This window comes from Harpia harpyja, chromosome 2, assembly GCF_026419915.1.
Source record: "Harpia harpyja isolate bHarHar1 chromosome 2, bHarHar1 primary haplotype, whole genome shotgun sequence".
In the NCBI taxonomy this organism is placed as follows: Eukaryota; Metazoa; Chordata; class Aves; order Accipitriformes; family Accipitridae; genus Harpia; species Harpia harpyja.
This window is the reverse complement of record NC_068941.1, coordinates 17,107,151-17,124,822: the sequence shown is the minus strand read 5'-3', so window position 1 is coordinate 17,124,822 and position 17,672 is coordinate 17,107,151. Positions and strand designations below refer to the sequence as shown.

Sequence of the window (17,672 nt, the reverse complement as noted above, 5' to 3'; positions counted from 1 at the left end):
AAAACATGCACCCCACTCCAATATAATTTGATTGTCAGCCTTAGTAATCAAAAATTCTGATGTGTAAGCTAACCATCTATTACTACTTAATGGCACTTACTGTACTTTCATATCTTTCTTTAATGAGATTACTATAGTCTACAATATAACATATTACCATCCAGTAAATATTTCATTAAAAGTATTTAAACAGACAGTCTTTAAACTAGGATTAAAGGTGGCTGTGCCCTGATTTAGTTAAATAGCTTTGTATCAGTAGCAGTATGTGGTGAAAATGCGCTGAGTACCTTGACCAACTGAGGGCTTGACTCACCAAAGTACTTATATATATAATTTTCACAGTGAACTCATATACTCAGATGACTCGGATATATTTTCAAGTTAGCTATGAACCTAACTTTGGTGGATTGCAGCCCAGACACATGACAATGTAGATTTCAACAGTGTGAGTACATGGTTTTATACCACTGTAACCTGGATCATAGCATGGCTGAAGGCGATAGTCAAATCTTCAGCTTCCATATTTACCAAGTATTTGCGTAAGTGCTTTTTGTGTTCAACAGTGCCCTGCAGGAGTTTTAACTGTATTTTAGATGTGGGTCACTAACGGTGTTGCAAAACTGTTACGTTTTTTGGTTGTCCAGCTATAACTAAATAACAATTCCTCTTTTGATTCTTAGGCAGAGCAGCCTGAAGTTATAAACTCTTACAGCATGCTTGGCTTTTTAGTGTTTTATATAGTATGTTTGGTTTTACTTAATGCATATATTTTTCAAATTTTAGTGAGGAAATTCTGGTGTCTCCTTGTTTATGCTGTGTTGTTTGTGTATAGGTTAAACACAAAGTAGCTAAGTATTCACATACTTGATGTAATTTTAATTTTCTTGTAGATTTATAGACAGGAAATGTGGGGGGGAAGTAAAATGTATTTGTTTAAATAAACTTAAGCAAAAATATCTTGATTATTTTTTCATAATTTTGTGATCCTTATCTAAGGCATTTATATCAGTCATTGTCTTGCCAACTGCAGAAGGAAATCCCAAGTGGGTGAAACCTATTTGAATACAGTTTTTAAACATTATAATAATTGGTACAGTAATTATTTTACACTGGAAGTACACTTTAATATTTTATATACTATCGTTGTTTAATCCATGCCATTTTGAGCTTTACAAAATTGGATTGCTACGTTACACTTGTATTGTAACCAGCAGCTGGCATTAACCTATAGTACTAATTAAATCCTACAAAATCTAAAGATATGAACCCTGATATTAAAAAAAAAAAATAAAATAAAATAAAACTGTCATCTGAAAATAGTAGACTTTTGCACTTATTTTGCATGTCTGTAATTGACCATACCAGACAGGAGGCATGGAGAATTAAGCTCGTGACAAATAGTTGTTATGCTATACTGACTATTTTGATGATTTCTAACACCAGTACCTGCCTCTTAATTTCTTTTTTTCTTTTCTCTCTTTCAGTGTAAAGGGTAGAATGCAAATAGCCTTGCTGTGCAGGATTTTAAGTTAAAGGGAATGTAGTACAGTACTGTCTTTATCTCCCAGCATTGCTTAAGAGTCTTGTAAAAGTACAATACCTTAACATAGGCAGGTCCTTGAGATTGCAACAACAGTGTAGTTTCATTAGCCTCACTGAGGGTTACTGTTTATGGGTTTTGCACTTGTACAGGCAGATTAGAATCAGGTTTCTGCGATTCCTCAGCATGACTCTAGATCGTTTTAGAATAGTAATGATAATAATAAAAGAAATCCATACAAGAAAATTATATAAGCAGCTGTATAGTTTAAGAAAAGTAAAATGCCTGTAGCAATATCCAGGTACACTTAAAGCACCGTGTTAACAGCAGCAGTGCCTTTTCAAGCTCACAGATCCACATTCAATAAATAGCTGCTTCCACCCATGTGATATTATACTGCATGAAATCATCATCTGTAACATGGTACCACTAAAATGGCAACTTTAACTTTTGGTGGTTATTTATTTGGTGCTAAAAATTCTTCTAACACCCACCCCCCATGACACGCACACAGAAGCGCACAGAATTTTTCAGCACCTCATGCATAAAACACGGCATCGGAATAACTGCTGATGTCGGACAAGTGCACGAGACCCAACCAGATCCACTACGTGGACCTCATTTCACTGGTTTACCCAACCTGTGTAAATAGACACATAGCAACACCAACAGGGTTTCAGTAATGAGATGAGCGTACAGTCAGAGGAAGAGTGGGCTCTCAGCATCGTCTATGTTTGTGTTAAGCATTATGGTTTTCATCTGTTGAATTTCACGGATTTAAGAAAATAAAACAAATCTGCTTTAAATTAAAACCAGACTAATTGGTATCTTTGTTTTAACCACAAACAGATAGATACGCTCCAGATTTCATTCAAAAAAAAAAAAAAGTTTTTAAAAAATCAGTCTGAAATCCTTTTCTCCTAGCATGCACATATGCGCCTTCAAAGGGGGAAGAGGACTTCAGCTTTATATCGGTCTCACGGTTCAATTTTCAGGTTAAACACAGCTAACACGACAAAGCCGCCCGCCCGTTCTAAGGCGTCTCGTCCAAGCGCCCGCCGGCAGCCGCGCTGGCCGCCTTCGCGCGGTTTCGGCACGGCGCTTTGCTGGCGCCGAGTCGGGCGAGCCCCAGCGGGCGGGAGCGCGGGAAGCGCAGCCCCGCCGTTCTCCCGCCCGCTGCTGGCTCTCACCCGTCCTCCCTCCTCCTCCTCCTCCTCCTTCTCCTCCTCCTCCTCCCTGCCTTTGTTCTGCAGCCGTGCCCTGCTGCGCTGACGGCTGCCTGCGCCGTTACCCTGTCCCGGCTGCAGTTTTCCGCATTTCCAGTAGATGCCCCCAGAGACCATTAAACCTCTTGAACGTCTCCGCTTCAAGCAAGCGAAAGGCCAGCCTGCCTGCATTGGGCGGCTTGAAGTTAACATAATCGTTCAAAGGAAAACCTAAAACCGGCGCGGACGCAATGCAGAAAAACAAACCCACTTGTTTAATAACACATCGTAATTTGTTAGGTAGTAAGGTTCAAAAGCTTTGGTGCGAACTAGTTTATTAATGTAGTAGAAACATGCTGCTAACAGTTGGGTTCGATAAAACAAATCATGTACGTTTAATTAGGTATCCAGGTTTGATATTGATATTAGAAATAAAGTAATCTTCGGGTATACAAAACAGGAGATGTTCTGATTAACCGCTCATTTTACATGCTGCGTGACATCATAAAAAGCAGTATGAAAAGGATTTGGGGGACTGAGTTTATCTCAAGATATCATGAAAAGTTTACTTTTGTCACCTACACTACTCCTCCGTTCGAAAGCACTGTTTGTTGGAAGGACACTGGCGTTTTCATCGGGAACCACTTCGATAACTGAAACAATTTCAGAATTCGTTGCAGCGTCAGGCTCTCTTAGGTGTCAGCAATACCATTCATCCCCATAATATCATTCATTTCTAGCCCTACTGTATTGTTTGTGGGTGATCAGTCACTTGTGGCTTATATATAGCAGAAGCTTAAGGAAGCAATAGTATTATTATTTTGCGCTTTGTGTATTTCCTGGTTTTAAGTATAACTGAGAGGACTTTTATCTTTATCCCTCTAAAATTTGAATGCTTATACAGTAGATAGCTGCATTGCTTGTGAGTTAAAATCAGTTACCTTTGCCTAAGGAAAAAAAAATGTGCTCTGTACCGTATGATTACTTCTGCATTCTTTCCATTTCTTTACTAACTGAGATGGGATTTATTAAAAGAATATTGACACTGATTTTTAAAACTGACCTATTTTACTGTATGTTTTGTTTTCCTGTATTGGTTTGCTAATAATGCTGTCTTGTGGGGAAAATGTGCTTTGCCTTCAAGTAAAATGCATCAGTCTACAGGAAATAACAAGTTACACGGACACAGTTCTTCTGTTCATACGAATATTGGTACTGTGCTCAGTGAGTATGCAGTGAACGTTAAAAATTAACTGAATGACGTTTTGTTTAGTCACTGTTAAGATCTTTTAGCAGTACTTTCTTGTTTCCTTCCAGTACATCTAATGATCTATCTAATGCATGCACACATATACACATCTGTAAATCATATTATATAAATAAACACGCATGCATGTGTGTCTGCTATACAGATCGTTATTCCACTGCTCTGAGTTATATTACTGCAGCATTCAGTCCTAGGCCTTTGGAAGTTGGTAGGAATTTTTTACCTGTATTCTTCAATTTTTTTTTTACTTAGGTAGAATTATAAAACAGAAAAAAGAAAGCATTCTATATACAGAGTAGAGAATACATTGTACTGTATTAACATAATACCTTTACGGTATTTTTAAGCTATATACTGTGCATCTGACATATGGCAAATGTAGCATATTCTGGCAAATTAAAATTTAAATGTTTAAAGATATTTCTCTTTTACTTTTCTAAGATAAATGTTGCAAATATTTTCTGGTACGGAATAGGTATATATTTTCCCTTGTCTGTGTGAACAATATGTGCTTTTCAATCTCAGAAAAACACCTATTTATATATTAAACATAAATTCAGTACTGTCTAGTCTAAATCGTACCAGGATTTTGTGATATTTTTCTGTTCAGTTCTGCAACTGAAATGTAAAAAAAACAGATATGAAGGATTAATGTGCATCTATGTAGTAATTAATAGATTTTATTTTAATCATATTAAATATGAAATAATGCAGAATATTTACTTCTTACATCTCACATTACTGTTTATTTCCCTGATACCTAGCTAAGAAGTTTTTTACATCACTTCCATCTTATTAGCATTGTTAAAGAACTGCAGTAGCTCTTTTTAGGCTAGAAGTATTAGTATTGTTAGGCTATTGTTTAGCATGAGGTCATCTGAATTTATTACATACACTATAAATCTCAGTTTTCAGAATTCCATATTTATTTTAAAGCTGCTGAGAATTTGAAGTTAAATGGATTTTAATCTAAAAAGATAGTCTTGAACACAGTTTGGAAACTTAACGGAATATACGAAATAAAATTAACACATCTGGGTCCTTGCCATTTTACTGGGACAAAGGTTTGTTTTCTCACACTAGATACGTATGCCTGCAAACCTTTACATCTGTGCTTTAGTGTTGCAGGCAATCCCATTGGACTCATAGTTTTCTCCAGGATAGGACACAATGATTGTTTCATGCCACATAAAAGAAATATTTTGATTATTTCCATAAATAATACCTCAAAAGATACATTACCTCTTGAGAATATCTGATTACACAACTTTTTGATATGTATATCTTATCAGAGTTTATGAATGAGATAACTTTGATACAAATTCATCATTGCGTCATTTGATTTTAAAATTAGGGAGAAATTATCAAACTTTTGCATCAGTAAACCAGTCCCAGCTGAAGTTATATGCTAAACAGAAGCAAAATAATATCTAATGATTATGTTTCTGGCATGGCATTTGTTTGACGTTTTTAACCAAGCCGTCATATCCTACAGCAAAACTATTTAACATATACATTGTTTTGACATGTGGAATGTGCCTCATTTTTCCCTGTGTACTGTTTTAAAGCAAACTAAGAGTTCATTGTGTTTTCATGAACTAATGTAAACATGGGGGGGGTTCCCATCAGTCAGCCTTTTTTACCAATACCAGCTAAAGAATACCAGAATATTTTTAACATGTTTTCAATATATAGATTGGTGTATTCCTTATATTGCCCTATTTACTTCCCTAGGGTATGGCATTCGTAATGGTATTTTAGGAGAACGCTTTCTGAGCAGGGAAAAAAATGCCCCTTCCCCGCTGCTGAACTGCAGAGGTCTCTTCTCGAAAGCCGTTTTAGTTATCTGTACGTATTTGGTAAGGTGGAGAAGAGAATACAGGCTTAAAATCTATCTTTCTTATTCCCAGTAACAGGAATTCATACAAGAAGAACATCTGCATAGACATGCTGCGACAGGGTTATCACGAGTCCTTCTCCGAGCTCTTCACTCTGATACAGAAGTGGAATGCCTTGAGGGAGGCTGCAGGGCCTGGGTCAGCCATATGGCAGCAGAAGTCCCTGGAGGAGCAGCCTGATAAGCTGGATCAGCTTTACCACTTCCTGACCAGGGCTGAGGCAGCCCAGCGAGCAGGTAAATGGGGGGATTGTGGGTAGCAGAGCAGCGGGAGCCCCAGCCGCGAATGCCTGGGGGAAGCTTCCAAATTGTTTCATGTATGAATTTGAAACGTTACTGCATCTTAGCACATTTCAGCCTTAGTCAACTAAGCTGTATTTATAGAATAAATGATTAGGAGCCGCAGATATCGGGAGCGGTTTTGTGAAGAAAAAAAAAAAGAGGAGGGGGGACACCATGTAGAATGCGTTATGATATCATCAGAAATGTTTGATGTATTTATAGCTTTGATAAGTTCTCAATTATTTTCTCATAGTTTCATTATTTATTGTTTTTCTTTCTCTATTGATTTGAGTAGCTGGGTTTGTATTAGAAAAATTTAATAGGTGAAATGCTGTTTCACACAGTAATAGTTTTGTAAATCTGATTTTATTAAATACCCTGTCTGCTAACTGTGTTTGGATTTGTGACTGACTTAAAAAGGATTGTGAACATGTCAAATAAAATACAGCACACAGATGTAACATGCCACCTGTGAATTACTAGATATTAGTGAAGACATAACTCCAAATTACTGTATTTTCTCCATTGCCTACTATTTACTAAGCGCTCGTATTTATCATTTCCTTTTACTATAAATAGTAACATAACTTACTCTGTCTTTCTCCTTTGGAATAATTGTAGGGAAGGAGGCAGGTAAAAGCTCTAACTGCAATCCTGTTTCATGGCTGAGCTGGTTTCACTATAGTTGGCTTGTTTCAAGTTGCATTTTGATCTACAATAAAGCTTGTGAGTTTGAAACCTAAGCTATTTGACCGAAATTTAGGAACAGACAACTTCATTTAAAAAAGGAACAGCAAAAAACCCTTTCAGCGCTTAAAAGAATGTTCATTTAAAATGCTTATTTTATGTTTACTATGAAAGCCAAAAGTTGTGTTTCTTTATTTAATTCACTGTAATTCTAGGCGGGAAATCTAGCCAGCCTGAGATTGGATGGAATCTTCAGACTTGTCTGAAGTATGACTAAAACCTGAACAGGCACCCCCACAGCTTGCAGAAGTACAAGAGGGAAGTTTTGGCGCTCAGACTGCCCTCACAGAAGCATACTGCCAACACTGTGATGTTCAAAAAGTAGTAGATATGGCTTATGCTGGTGGGCCTGCTTCCTGCAGCTGCTTGAGGAGAGCATTTTGCCTTCCTTTGGTGCGTGATATTTTTCAGCATTGCAAACAGATATGTGACAACAGAATTGGCAAACATGCTCCCAGGGAGTCAAGACGCTGCTGACTGCAGTTTCTGCCCCTATGAAAGGCAGGGACCCTTTCTCTCACTGAACTCGGTATTTGTTGTGTGCTGGGCTCTGTAAGTCTTTCACCTCTCACAGAGACAAGATACCACCCATTGTCTTACTGATTGTATCTTGCCTCTAGGAGAGACCATCTCCCAACCTTGCCTGTTACAGTTAGTTAAAATGAAAGAAAAGAAAATAACGAGAACGTGCCAATAGAGTTGGCAAGCATCTTTACTGAATTGCTAGATCAAGGTATACTTAGTTTTGATTTTTTCACCAGTTTCAATGCAAACCTTTGCACAAATCTCTTGTTTGTATTAAGTGAGGCTTGAGTCACGTGGCACATGAAGAGGTGGATGCTAATTCATGTTGCAGGTGTTAGAGCTAGTAGAGCTGTGAAGATAATACGAATTATACAGCTCATCAAATACTAATTCAGTAGTTCTGCTAATCCAGTTACTCTCTGATTCTAATCAAATTGCTTGGGGCTCTGGCTTATGATCTCCTGACAACTCTAGTTGACACCATTTAAGAAGTGTTCAGCAGTTCACCTCAGGTGGAACTTACCATGATGTAGCAGTCTGACCTGCATTTGCTCTTCAGCTGCCACAGTTCAAGCTTAAAAGGCTGAAAGTAATATTTGAGACTGCAAACTGTGAGAGTTTCACAGTGTGGCTGATGTCACTAATATTAGACTAGCTGAAAGTTTACCTGTTTCAGGTGTGCTGTCCTGAGTGAACAGGTGTGCTGAAGAACAGATAGCAGGTATAAATTATGAAAAAAAAAAAGAAAGAAAACTTCATGACTTGTAAGGTTTTTGACAAATTTGAGCTTCATGAAGGGATTGTTTTTGAACCTAGAGTGGTAAGTGGAAAACAAAACTTCACTTACTATGTCAGTAAATAATTTTCTTATTTGTTATTTAGTTTTTCTCACCTGATGTTTTTCTATCATAGAGTGTTGCTGTCTTAATTGTGAATATAACTTAAAACTGCTGCTCCTAGGTTTAGAGGTTTATGGTTGTTACCATAGTGCATGGAAAAAGCTAGGTATTTATTCACTTTCCATATTTATTGGTGGAATATGTTAATCTTTTTTTTGATAGTTTGTAGTTATAGGACACTATAATGCTGGACATAAATTGTTTGCTTGAGCAGAATCAGCACCATGCATAATGATGTGGAGGCTGATATCAAAGAGCAGTTATTTTCTTTATTGCTGGGTTTGAAAATAGTGATATTTTGTTTACCAGCATTACATTGTACAGACTGCTTACCTTTACATACACCAGTGAATGTCCTCTCTGTTTTCATTTTTAGTGGAACATTTTGATTGAACTTCAAATCACACAGGAGTCATCTGGTTTCTTGGGGTTTTTTTAATTGGCTATTACCAATATTACAGTGTGTGCAAAGAAAATACCTTTTTTTTTTCTGTCCAACTTAATCTCATTGTCATTGTATTTGAATACCTCACAAGTATTTCAAAATAGAAAGCTAGCATTAATCCTTGCAGCTTCTCAGAAAAGTAGCTGAACAGTTATTTTGGCCTAGGTACAGCATTATCCCCAAAATACTGGCAGAAACATTGGCAGTACTTGACTGTGTTCCTATCTGGTCTTTTTTGATGCAAATAATGTAAATGTTTCTGACTTTAAAATTGAGCTGTTTCTAATTATTCCTTGATCTTTCTACATTATCATGGACTAACCTCTCTTTTTACTGGTTCTGGTGTCAGTAGCTTAAAAAAAAAAAAAGGAGATAGTTTAGCTGTTTCAATATGTATAGTTGTAGAGGTTTTTTTACAGAAGAATGCAGGATAAATGCCAAAGCAATGTATCTACATAGCTCAGCATGTGATATATACAGTTATTTCTCGCCACGTGTATGAAAACGTTGGGGTTTTTTTCAAAAAGAAAGTTATATTTTGAGGCTGTGGAATGCCCTGCCTGATTGCCTGCTTGCCTGCCTGATTGTACTGCTCAGAGTAATTTCACTTAAAGGTATAATTGTCTTTGAAAGGTATAATATAGTGCTGGCAGGTTGTTGTTGCTATCCCTTTGAAGAGCCATAGCTCCCTAGCCCCTGCTTAGTACTGTTCTGTGAGTTAGCAGGAGGGAGAGTTTAAAGCCACAGTCCATCCTTGTCTGACATTGAGGGTTGCTAACTAAATATCCTTCAGCTGCTGACACCCTGTGAACAAATGATGACCATACCCTGCAGAGGTGTGCCAACTAAATAGAATTCTTTTTGTCTGTCTAAGACCCAGACAAAATTTGACTCAATATCTCTCTGTGTTCGAGTGGGTCATGGGGAAGAAGTAGGAACAAAGGAAATCCAACTAAGAAGTCTTTTACTCATATTTTGGAATTTTTGTAACGGCACCCAGTTGTAAAGTGTGCCTGGGAGAACAGTTCATTGTAATGATAATGTTGCTGTTTCTCAGGTAAAAGTATTTAAAAGCGAAATTAAAACCTTTAAGCTGGTATTTGCACAGATTTTACCATATGGACGTAACTGATTCTTTAAATCACTACTTGGCTGCTACAGTCTGTCTTACGGTTTTAAAATGCATTGCTAATTCACTTTTTGGGTCTATATGTGCATTACGCTAAGCCACTTCCGTGAATTGTCTCCTCAAAATATTGTGTAGCTACTTTTATTTAGTTAGCACTGAGCCTACGGAAAGAATGATTGATAGTATGCATTGTGTGTTTTAGACTGCGGCCAGCCTCTCAATGATAGTGTGCCTAATTTGTTTTTTGTCAGATTAGAGGTCACCTGTCCCAGTATTATTTCAGAAGGGCTTGGAAAGTGTTGCTTTTCAGACCGTATCTGAACTACATATTAAATGTAGGCTTGAACCCTACCTGAATCCTTACCTAGGACTAGCAGAGGCCTTGAAGAGCTGGTATGAACAGTGCTTGCTAGCGTGAGCTGGTTTACTTGTATTGTACAAGTTGAAGAGAACGCAAGGCAAGTTACAGCTCAAGAACAATTAAAGGAAGAGATGTCTCCGCCATTGGCTCTACGATGCCAGAGCGGGAGAGCAAAACTGGGGAAAATGCCACAGTTCGGTGGCTGCAACTTGTATTGAGCAGTCAGCACTATAGTGGCAGATCACTGTGTTCGCTGTGCCAAAGCCAATGCATGGAACCTACACTCAGGTACGAACATGCCTTCAAAGAGGCAAGACGCTGCTTATTAGTTCATTGGGGCAGCTGGTGGAGAGTAGGAGTTAAGACCTGGAAGCTGTTGCCTTTCTCAGATTCCATCTGCTCCTGGTTCCTGACCCCATGCAACCTTTGTGGTATGCTAAATGCTGAATCTGTCCATGTACTACAGGCTGATGACCCTTGTTCTAGAGAATATCAGAAACACAGGAGGAAGTGCTAATTTGGCTTTTTTTTTTTTTACTCACTTCAGTGTAGAGAAAATTTTGACAGTATGAGTTGTTGTTGTTGTTGTAAAAGATGGCTTTTCATAAAGCATATGAAGAAAGCATGAGTGTTTGATGTGTTTGCACTGGAAAATCTTTCTTTGTCTGAGGTACTTAAGGTTGAAAACAGAGTTTAGCATTTTACAGTGGTAAGCTTTTCTGTAAGCTTACACCTTAGGCTGGGCTAGAAACATTGCAATAACCATATTGCCCATGCTATTTGGGGAAAAAAATAGAAAGAGGTTATGCATTAAAAAAGAAAAAGGATAAACATACCAAAACCTCTTTTAATATTTGCTTGGAGGAGGCATGGTTTGGGGGGGGATAGGGAAAGGAATACTGTTTTCTTTTCTAAGCAGGTTTGTTGTTTTCTATTTAATACTTTATCACAGGAAAAAATGCAGAGTTGCTAGAGACCAATGGAGGAGTTTATTCTTTTTATAATTATCTTTAAAAAGCAAAGTGATTCACTCAGGAAAGAAGCCAAGCCTTCTCAAAATATAGCCAATTGTAGAACTACCATTGACTTCGACAGAAGCAGCATTTCTTAGAAAATTTCAGTATTGCTTTTTCATTGCAATGGCTTGGAGTCCCCCTTTAGTGTCCCAAATTACCAGTTAATTGCCTTATATCATTATCATTAGATAGCTTTATCCTTACTTAGCAAAATTATATCCTGACCATTTCCTTAGCATCTTTGTACTGTCATTGAATATATTCCCCTTGCATACCTAGCAGTGTTGGGAGGGGTGTGCTCTGTGTACACTCTGCCTCACGATAACTAGGAAACAGAGGCTCTACCTGAAACTTGATGGTGTCAGCATGCTAACCCACAGCAACTTTTCTTCATTTGTGTGTGTTTAGCTTATGGATAAACTTTCTGGAAAAAGGAATGATTGTGTGGTCCTCTACCTGTAGGTGTAGAGGCATGATTGTCCTGAACAAGAAAATGGGACTGATTCTTTCCCATGTATGGATCCAGGTGAAAATAAACTGATTGCAACACCATATTCTATTACCGTTCATGCTTCTTTTCGGCCCAACAGCCTCCAGCCTGGATCTTTCTGCGTGTGAATTCTTCACAGCATCAGCTGCCCTGCCACTAAGTCACTGGTATTGATCTCTCTGGCAAAAATGAAACTTCCAGTATTAATGGTGTCTCATTCTGACATCAAAAATGACTCCTAGTGACTTAATTGATCTTAGGTCACTCCTTTATATGTCTTCAAGAGTGAATGGTCAGTTATAATCAAGTCATACTCACTAAAAACAACTAACTGAACTGGAAGATGAGTGTTACCAGCTGTTGAAAAGTTTCCATATGGCCTTCATCTGACAGGAACAAATGACTGACTGGTGGGTTTTTGAGTGGAAAATATTGAGCCATAAATGGATGTTGAAAAATTTCTTTCTGATACCTGTACTTTGAAAATGAGTACAAGTTCTATTTTCCGTTAACAAGAACAACAGCCTCTTTCTTTTCTTCTTCAAGGAAAATACCAAGCCAGGATCTCTTCACAATGTTGTTTTCTTCTGTTCTCTAAGGACCATTTCTGTAGTTCTTTTTCTTTCTTTTACTACATCGTGTCATGAAGGAGATCATACAGATGTGGCAGCAATTGTACTTAAATTATGACTTGCAGGTCATCTATATGTTTCTTTTCTCTCCTATTAGCTCTGGGACTGTCACACTCAAATGCCTCCTCACTATCCCAGTGCATTGCACTACTTGGTAGTTGTCTCGCTGAACACAACAAACATGCAGACCATGGATTTGAATCATCCTCTGTTCCATGCACACCTTTGCCAAGGGAGCAGTTCCTGAGAAGAGCCCAGGAACAAAGAAAGATATTGTTCCCTGGGCCAGTCAGGGACTATGGCTTGAGCATGACAAGGGGAGATCCTAACTGACAGTTCAGATGCACCTGAAGAGATTTTGATGCCGAGCAGGAAATACTATATGGGTTTAATGTTTAAGCTCAGGTCGAAGGGATTTTTTTAAAAATCTCTGTTTAACAAAAAGATCTCAGCAAGGTTTAATAGGGGTACTTTCCTTTTGTGCATAGTTGTTCAAAGTTGTTTTCCATTGTAAAGGACAATGAAAATAAAATATTTTGAAAAGTTCAGGTCGAACAAAATGAAAGTAGTCCATTTTCTGTAATTTATATTCTGTGACCAAAACATAAAAATATTAAAATATTATAAAACAAATACTGCAACATAGCATGACTTTTAATTTGTTTTCTGGTTAATTTTTGTGATATATTACTGCCTTCTATTTGGTAATTTGGCATTGAAAAAAATGTTCGGTTGAATAATTGCCCATAAGATGTATTCTTAGCTGTGCTTCAGATCTTCAATTAAGTCCAAAACTGTGAACTATCAGGCCTCGCCATCTGCTCCATCAAGTTCTGTTTGGTTTGTGTAGCTGCCATTTTGGGTAGATGTTCATATTTACAGTGTTCTTACAATCCTGTGACTTAAATGTTCTGGAAGACCTGAATTTAGCTTCCAATATTTTATGAAATTAATGTAATTTTTGAAAGATTAATGGGATCAGCCTTTGAACCTTTATCTATGTGCTTTCTTAATTGTTTCTTATTTAAAAACAGGAATTTGTCTTGCGGGAACTGTTTTACAATTGCTTGTGTGATTCGGACTTCTCTTTCTGTTCATTTGGTATTGCATTCCAGTGCAGTCATTCCCTCTCTGAGTGGTGCAGATAATTATGGTTTTTTGTGTCAACAGATATGTAAAGATGACTTGTCTACACGTATTTTATTATTAGTTGCAGAGAACTTACTATACAAAATCAGAGAAGTCAAAGCTTTAATGGGAGATTTTATAGAAGAGAGTATTTACCTATTCTAACATTTTTCTTCTCCTGGCGAGGTAAAAGTTCACTTTTACTAAGTCTGACATGCTAGCTTTACCACTGTCATAATAATCTCAATGAATTTCTTTATCTGTAAATCAGTCTTTGAATCCAGAAGACAATATGGCATTTAAAAGTCTATCTTTTGAGATTTATTTTATGACCAGCATATCTGGTCAGCCACTGTCCAAGACAATTACAGAGAAATGGTTGTCTTTGTGCACTTCTCATTGTTATTCACCGGCAGGATAGTCATCAGAGGGTCACATTAAAGTTCATTCAATCAAAGCTGTGGCAGTAGCAATAGTCCGCCTCAGGTCAGTTCCATCTCTTGAGATTTGTAGGGCACTACCTGAAGTTATTTGGGTAATGTTATGTAGTATTAGTGCCTTGATACTTTGTAGCAAAGATTTCAAAGCCAACAAATCTGTATCTAGAGTTCTACCCCAATGACAATCCAATTATCTTTCCCCTTACTGTAGTATTGTAACCATTTGTATATATCGTCAGGTATCTTCTAAGTTCATTTTCACTTGGCTGTAATCTATATGTAACTTGTATTGTTATCTTTATGTTAGTGGTTATAATTAGGTTTTATATTTCTCTGTTCATGTGGTTATTTGTTTATGTACTTGTAATTGTCCTGGGAACCTCTGCCTTTTACTTCTGAGATAATCTTTAGAAGTGCTCCCTTGTGCTGCAATAGATGTTTAAGTTGGGATAAGATAAATCACAGCCAAGAAGTATCTGGTTTTCTTCATTGAAACTAAAGGGATCCTAGGTAACCTGTGTCTATATCTAAATTGGTTAGTTTGGATAAAACCCAACTATGTCTTGACTTTTTATCTATGCATATGTATACATGTGCTTACATATATATGTATATGCATATGTGTGCACACACACAGATAGATAGATATATGTATATTAAGCCCAAACCAGTTCTGTTATTTCCATTCCAGTATCACTTGCAGATATTTTTGAGGCTATTCTACCAAAATAATCTTAATTTCTAATGTATGAATAAGTTTTTTATGATGTACACTCCTGGATATTCTGAAGATATTCAGAATATTCAGCCTTGAGGGGGAACAAAAGGCATGAAAACTCACAGCCATGAAGAATGTTCTGATTAGGAATACATGAAGTCTATATATTGATAATTATTCCTCTCAAAGCCAAACTTCTAAACTTAAGCTGTTGTTTTGGTATCAAACCTTAGATACAAATGATGAGATGATAATCTAGATGTAATTTCCAGGGTATTTCTATTTTGGTGATTCTAAGGAGATTGTGAAACATTCTCGTTTTTTGGAAGGGGTGTTATCTTACTTAAAGTACTAGAAATGGAAATGTATGTAACACAAACTGTTTCAAAAATAATAATTTTATATATTTTAAAGGGAATTATTAAAAAGGTAGAAATACAAGGTACCACTTCATGGAGGAAAAACTCTGAGAAAATAAATAGGAAAGCAAAAGCAACAAAAAAGTATTGTTCACCATTAAAGAAGAGGAATGAATTTGTAAATCAAAAGACAAAACCAGAGAATGTTCAAGAATGGGGAAAAGACATTTCAGCTTGATTTCAGAAACTTTTAAGCAGGGAAAATTCAGCTAATGTTCTCCAGAATGGCCAAGACAGATAAAAATGGAGGAGAAACAAATACTAGATAAAACTCTTGAAGACTGCAGACATGATTAGGTGGTAACAGGATTCTTTCAGAAGACAGAATGAAGTTCTTACTGTGTTGTGAAATGCACTGAAGAGCTTTATCAAGATGTTCTGAAGTCAAAGAACTTAGTCATGACAACCGACAGAGTGAGAGATTTAGATTACTTCCTAGTACACCATACATAATTTGTCTTTTTTAATTTTGAGACAGAATGTACTAGAGATGAAGCTGAGGGAACATTCTCTTGTGTGGTTTAGTGATGCATTCAAAGTACTTTTTTGAGTAATTGCTGCTGTTTGTTCCAAACAATGCAACTGACTCACACAGATGATAGAATTTACAGTTGAGAAATTAGTCCTTTTTGAAAGTTGGATTTTCCCCAATTCTTCCTGCGGAAAACAGAAGAAGAGAATTTAACTACATCTTTTGATCAAAGTGTTTTGATATGGTATCATAGTTTTAAAACACTTAGAAAATATCTGGAATTTAAGTGAGATCTTGCCTGTATTGAAATCAGGTTTTTTCCCCAGTTGATTTCTGTGTGGTACTCCATACCCAGGAGTAAGAGGGGTTTTTTTGTTTCTCTTCCCCCTTTTCTCTCTTTGTCGAGCAAAGCTTACAAACTGCAGAACTCCCAAAAGCAAAGCAGTTCTGTTCACACATCTAGCTTAACTAAACAGTCTCTTACCTGCTGCAAGACTTGTGGTTCTTAACTCCTTCTTTACCCAACTACATGAAAATTCTTTTAAGAACTGCCTGTTTGGGTTATGTTCATGTAACAGCCACAAACACAGTAAGTAGCCAACCAAAACTGCAATGGAATTTTAGCTCATTATTCCCATTCACATCTGACGTGAGCAGAGTTTGGAAAGAAAGTTCATTTAGTTTAGCCAGTGATAAATTTAGCTGTGAAACATATAGGTTCGTGCTGTACTTTATCTCAGATTCTTCAGCATCATGTAGCAAATATATATTTCAAATCCCCCTTAGCGAGAAGCAGTGTGATAAGAGTTGTCAGGTAAGTTTTAGATCTCTACTCCAAATTAATACAGCTTTGGAATAATCCAAAGAGGATTTTTTGTGGATTTTTTTTTAAAGGTGCTTTTCCGAGAGAAATAACTCCAATTCTGTAGGAGGTCTCATTCTGTAATTTTAAATTGTGAATAATGTATTTGTTGACAATGTTGTAATGCTGCTTAGTTTGGGGACTTGCAGTGTTTCTATAAATTTTAGGGATAGTGTGTGTTCATTTAGCTGTCTGAGATGATAAAGAATGGGAACTAAATGGGGGGGGGGGGTTTGTCTTCAGATCATAAAGGAGGTCTGTGACTTTGAGTCTCCCCTGCTTTTCACATTTGGTCTGAGAGCAATACCTTGGTGAACTGTCTTTTTCAGGGCAAGGTGTAAAATTTCAATTTGTCCTTAATTTCTAAGAGTGATAAGGTACTAAAAATGGGAATATACATGAAAACTCAGAGCCTTTCTTGTTAGTCTTACTTTGAACATTTAAAATGTTATGAATTAATGGATTGTGTTTGCAGAGTGTTCTGTTTGGTTCTTTATCTCCGTCACCACAATTGCTACCTTAGACCTGTTTTGAAAGCTCTCGGTGCCTTTTCAGGTCTCAGTGGCTCAGACAAACGCTTCTCTCGGAGTGACTGCTTTTTGTGCTCACTCTAGCTTCTCTCTTTTGTCTAGCCAATGTCTTATCCAGGTTTTGCATGTTTTATTGAACTGAATTTTGGTTTTGCATACAGAAATGAGAGCAATTTATTGTGGTTTTGCTAAAGTAAGTTTTCAACTCTGCCTAATTTATAAGGTTATAATTTTCCCCTCATCATATTTCTTTGAGTGGACATGTAGGAGAACTTGGTGGTATTGAGTGGTGGAAATATAAATAGCTCTTCATTTTCATTATACGGTTATTGCTGTAATACGTAAGAGTTCTGAAAGCTAGTGATAATCTAACATTTTGATTGTCATTTTTGTTTTTAAAGGGCGCTATGAGGAGGTGTATGATAACCAGCTTAACTTGGCCTACTGTTTCAATGACCCTGAGGACAAATGGTTAAGTAATTACTTTTATAAGCAATGCTTTAACACTGCTCAACTAATAAAAATTGATGGTGGGAAAAGAGAGGCACAAGCACATGCAAATATGGGCCTCATCAATGAGGAACAAGGTAAGTCACTAAGATCATAAAGCTACATTGTATCAGCATTGAGACAGTCATATTTGGCAATTTGTGTTTCATCACAAGGCA

The 17,672-nt window shown here is 37.0% G+C and overlaps 1 protein-coding gene across 1 annotated transcript in view; it reads left to right on the top strand.

Moving 5' to 3' along the window:
* Nucleotides 1-17,672, top strand: part of TTC29 (tetratricopeptide repeat domain 29) — a 151,545-nt gene that overhangs the window by 24,350 nt on the left and 109,523 nt on the right. Inside the window, exons 4-5 of the mRNA XM_052815364.1 lie at nt 5,923-6,146; nt 17,406-17,591. Coding sequence (XP_052671324.1) covers nt 5,923-6,146; nt 17,406-17,591 — 410 coding nt within the window. The remainder of the gene's footprint in view (nt 1-5,922; nt 6,147-17,405; nt 17,592-17,672) is intronic.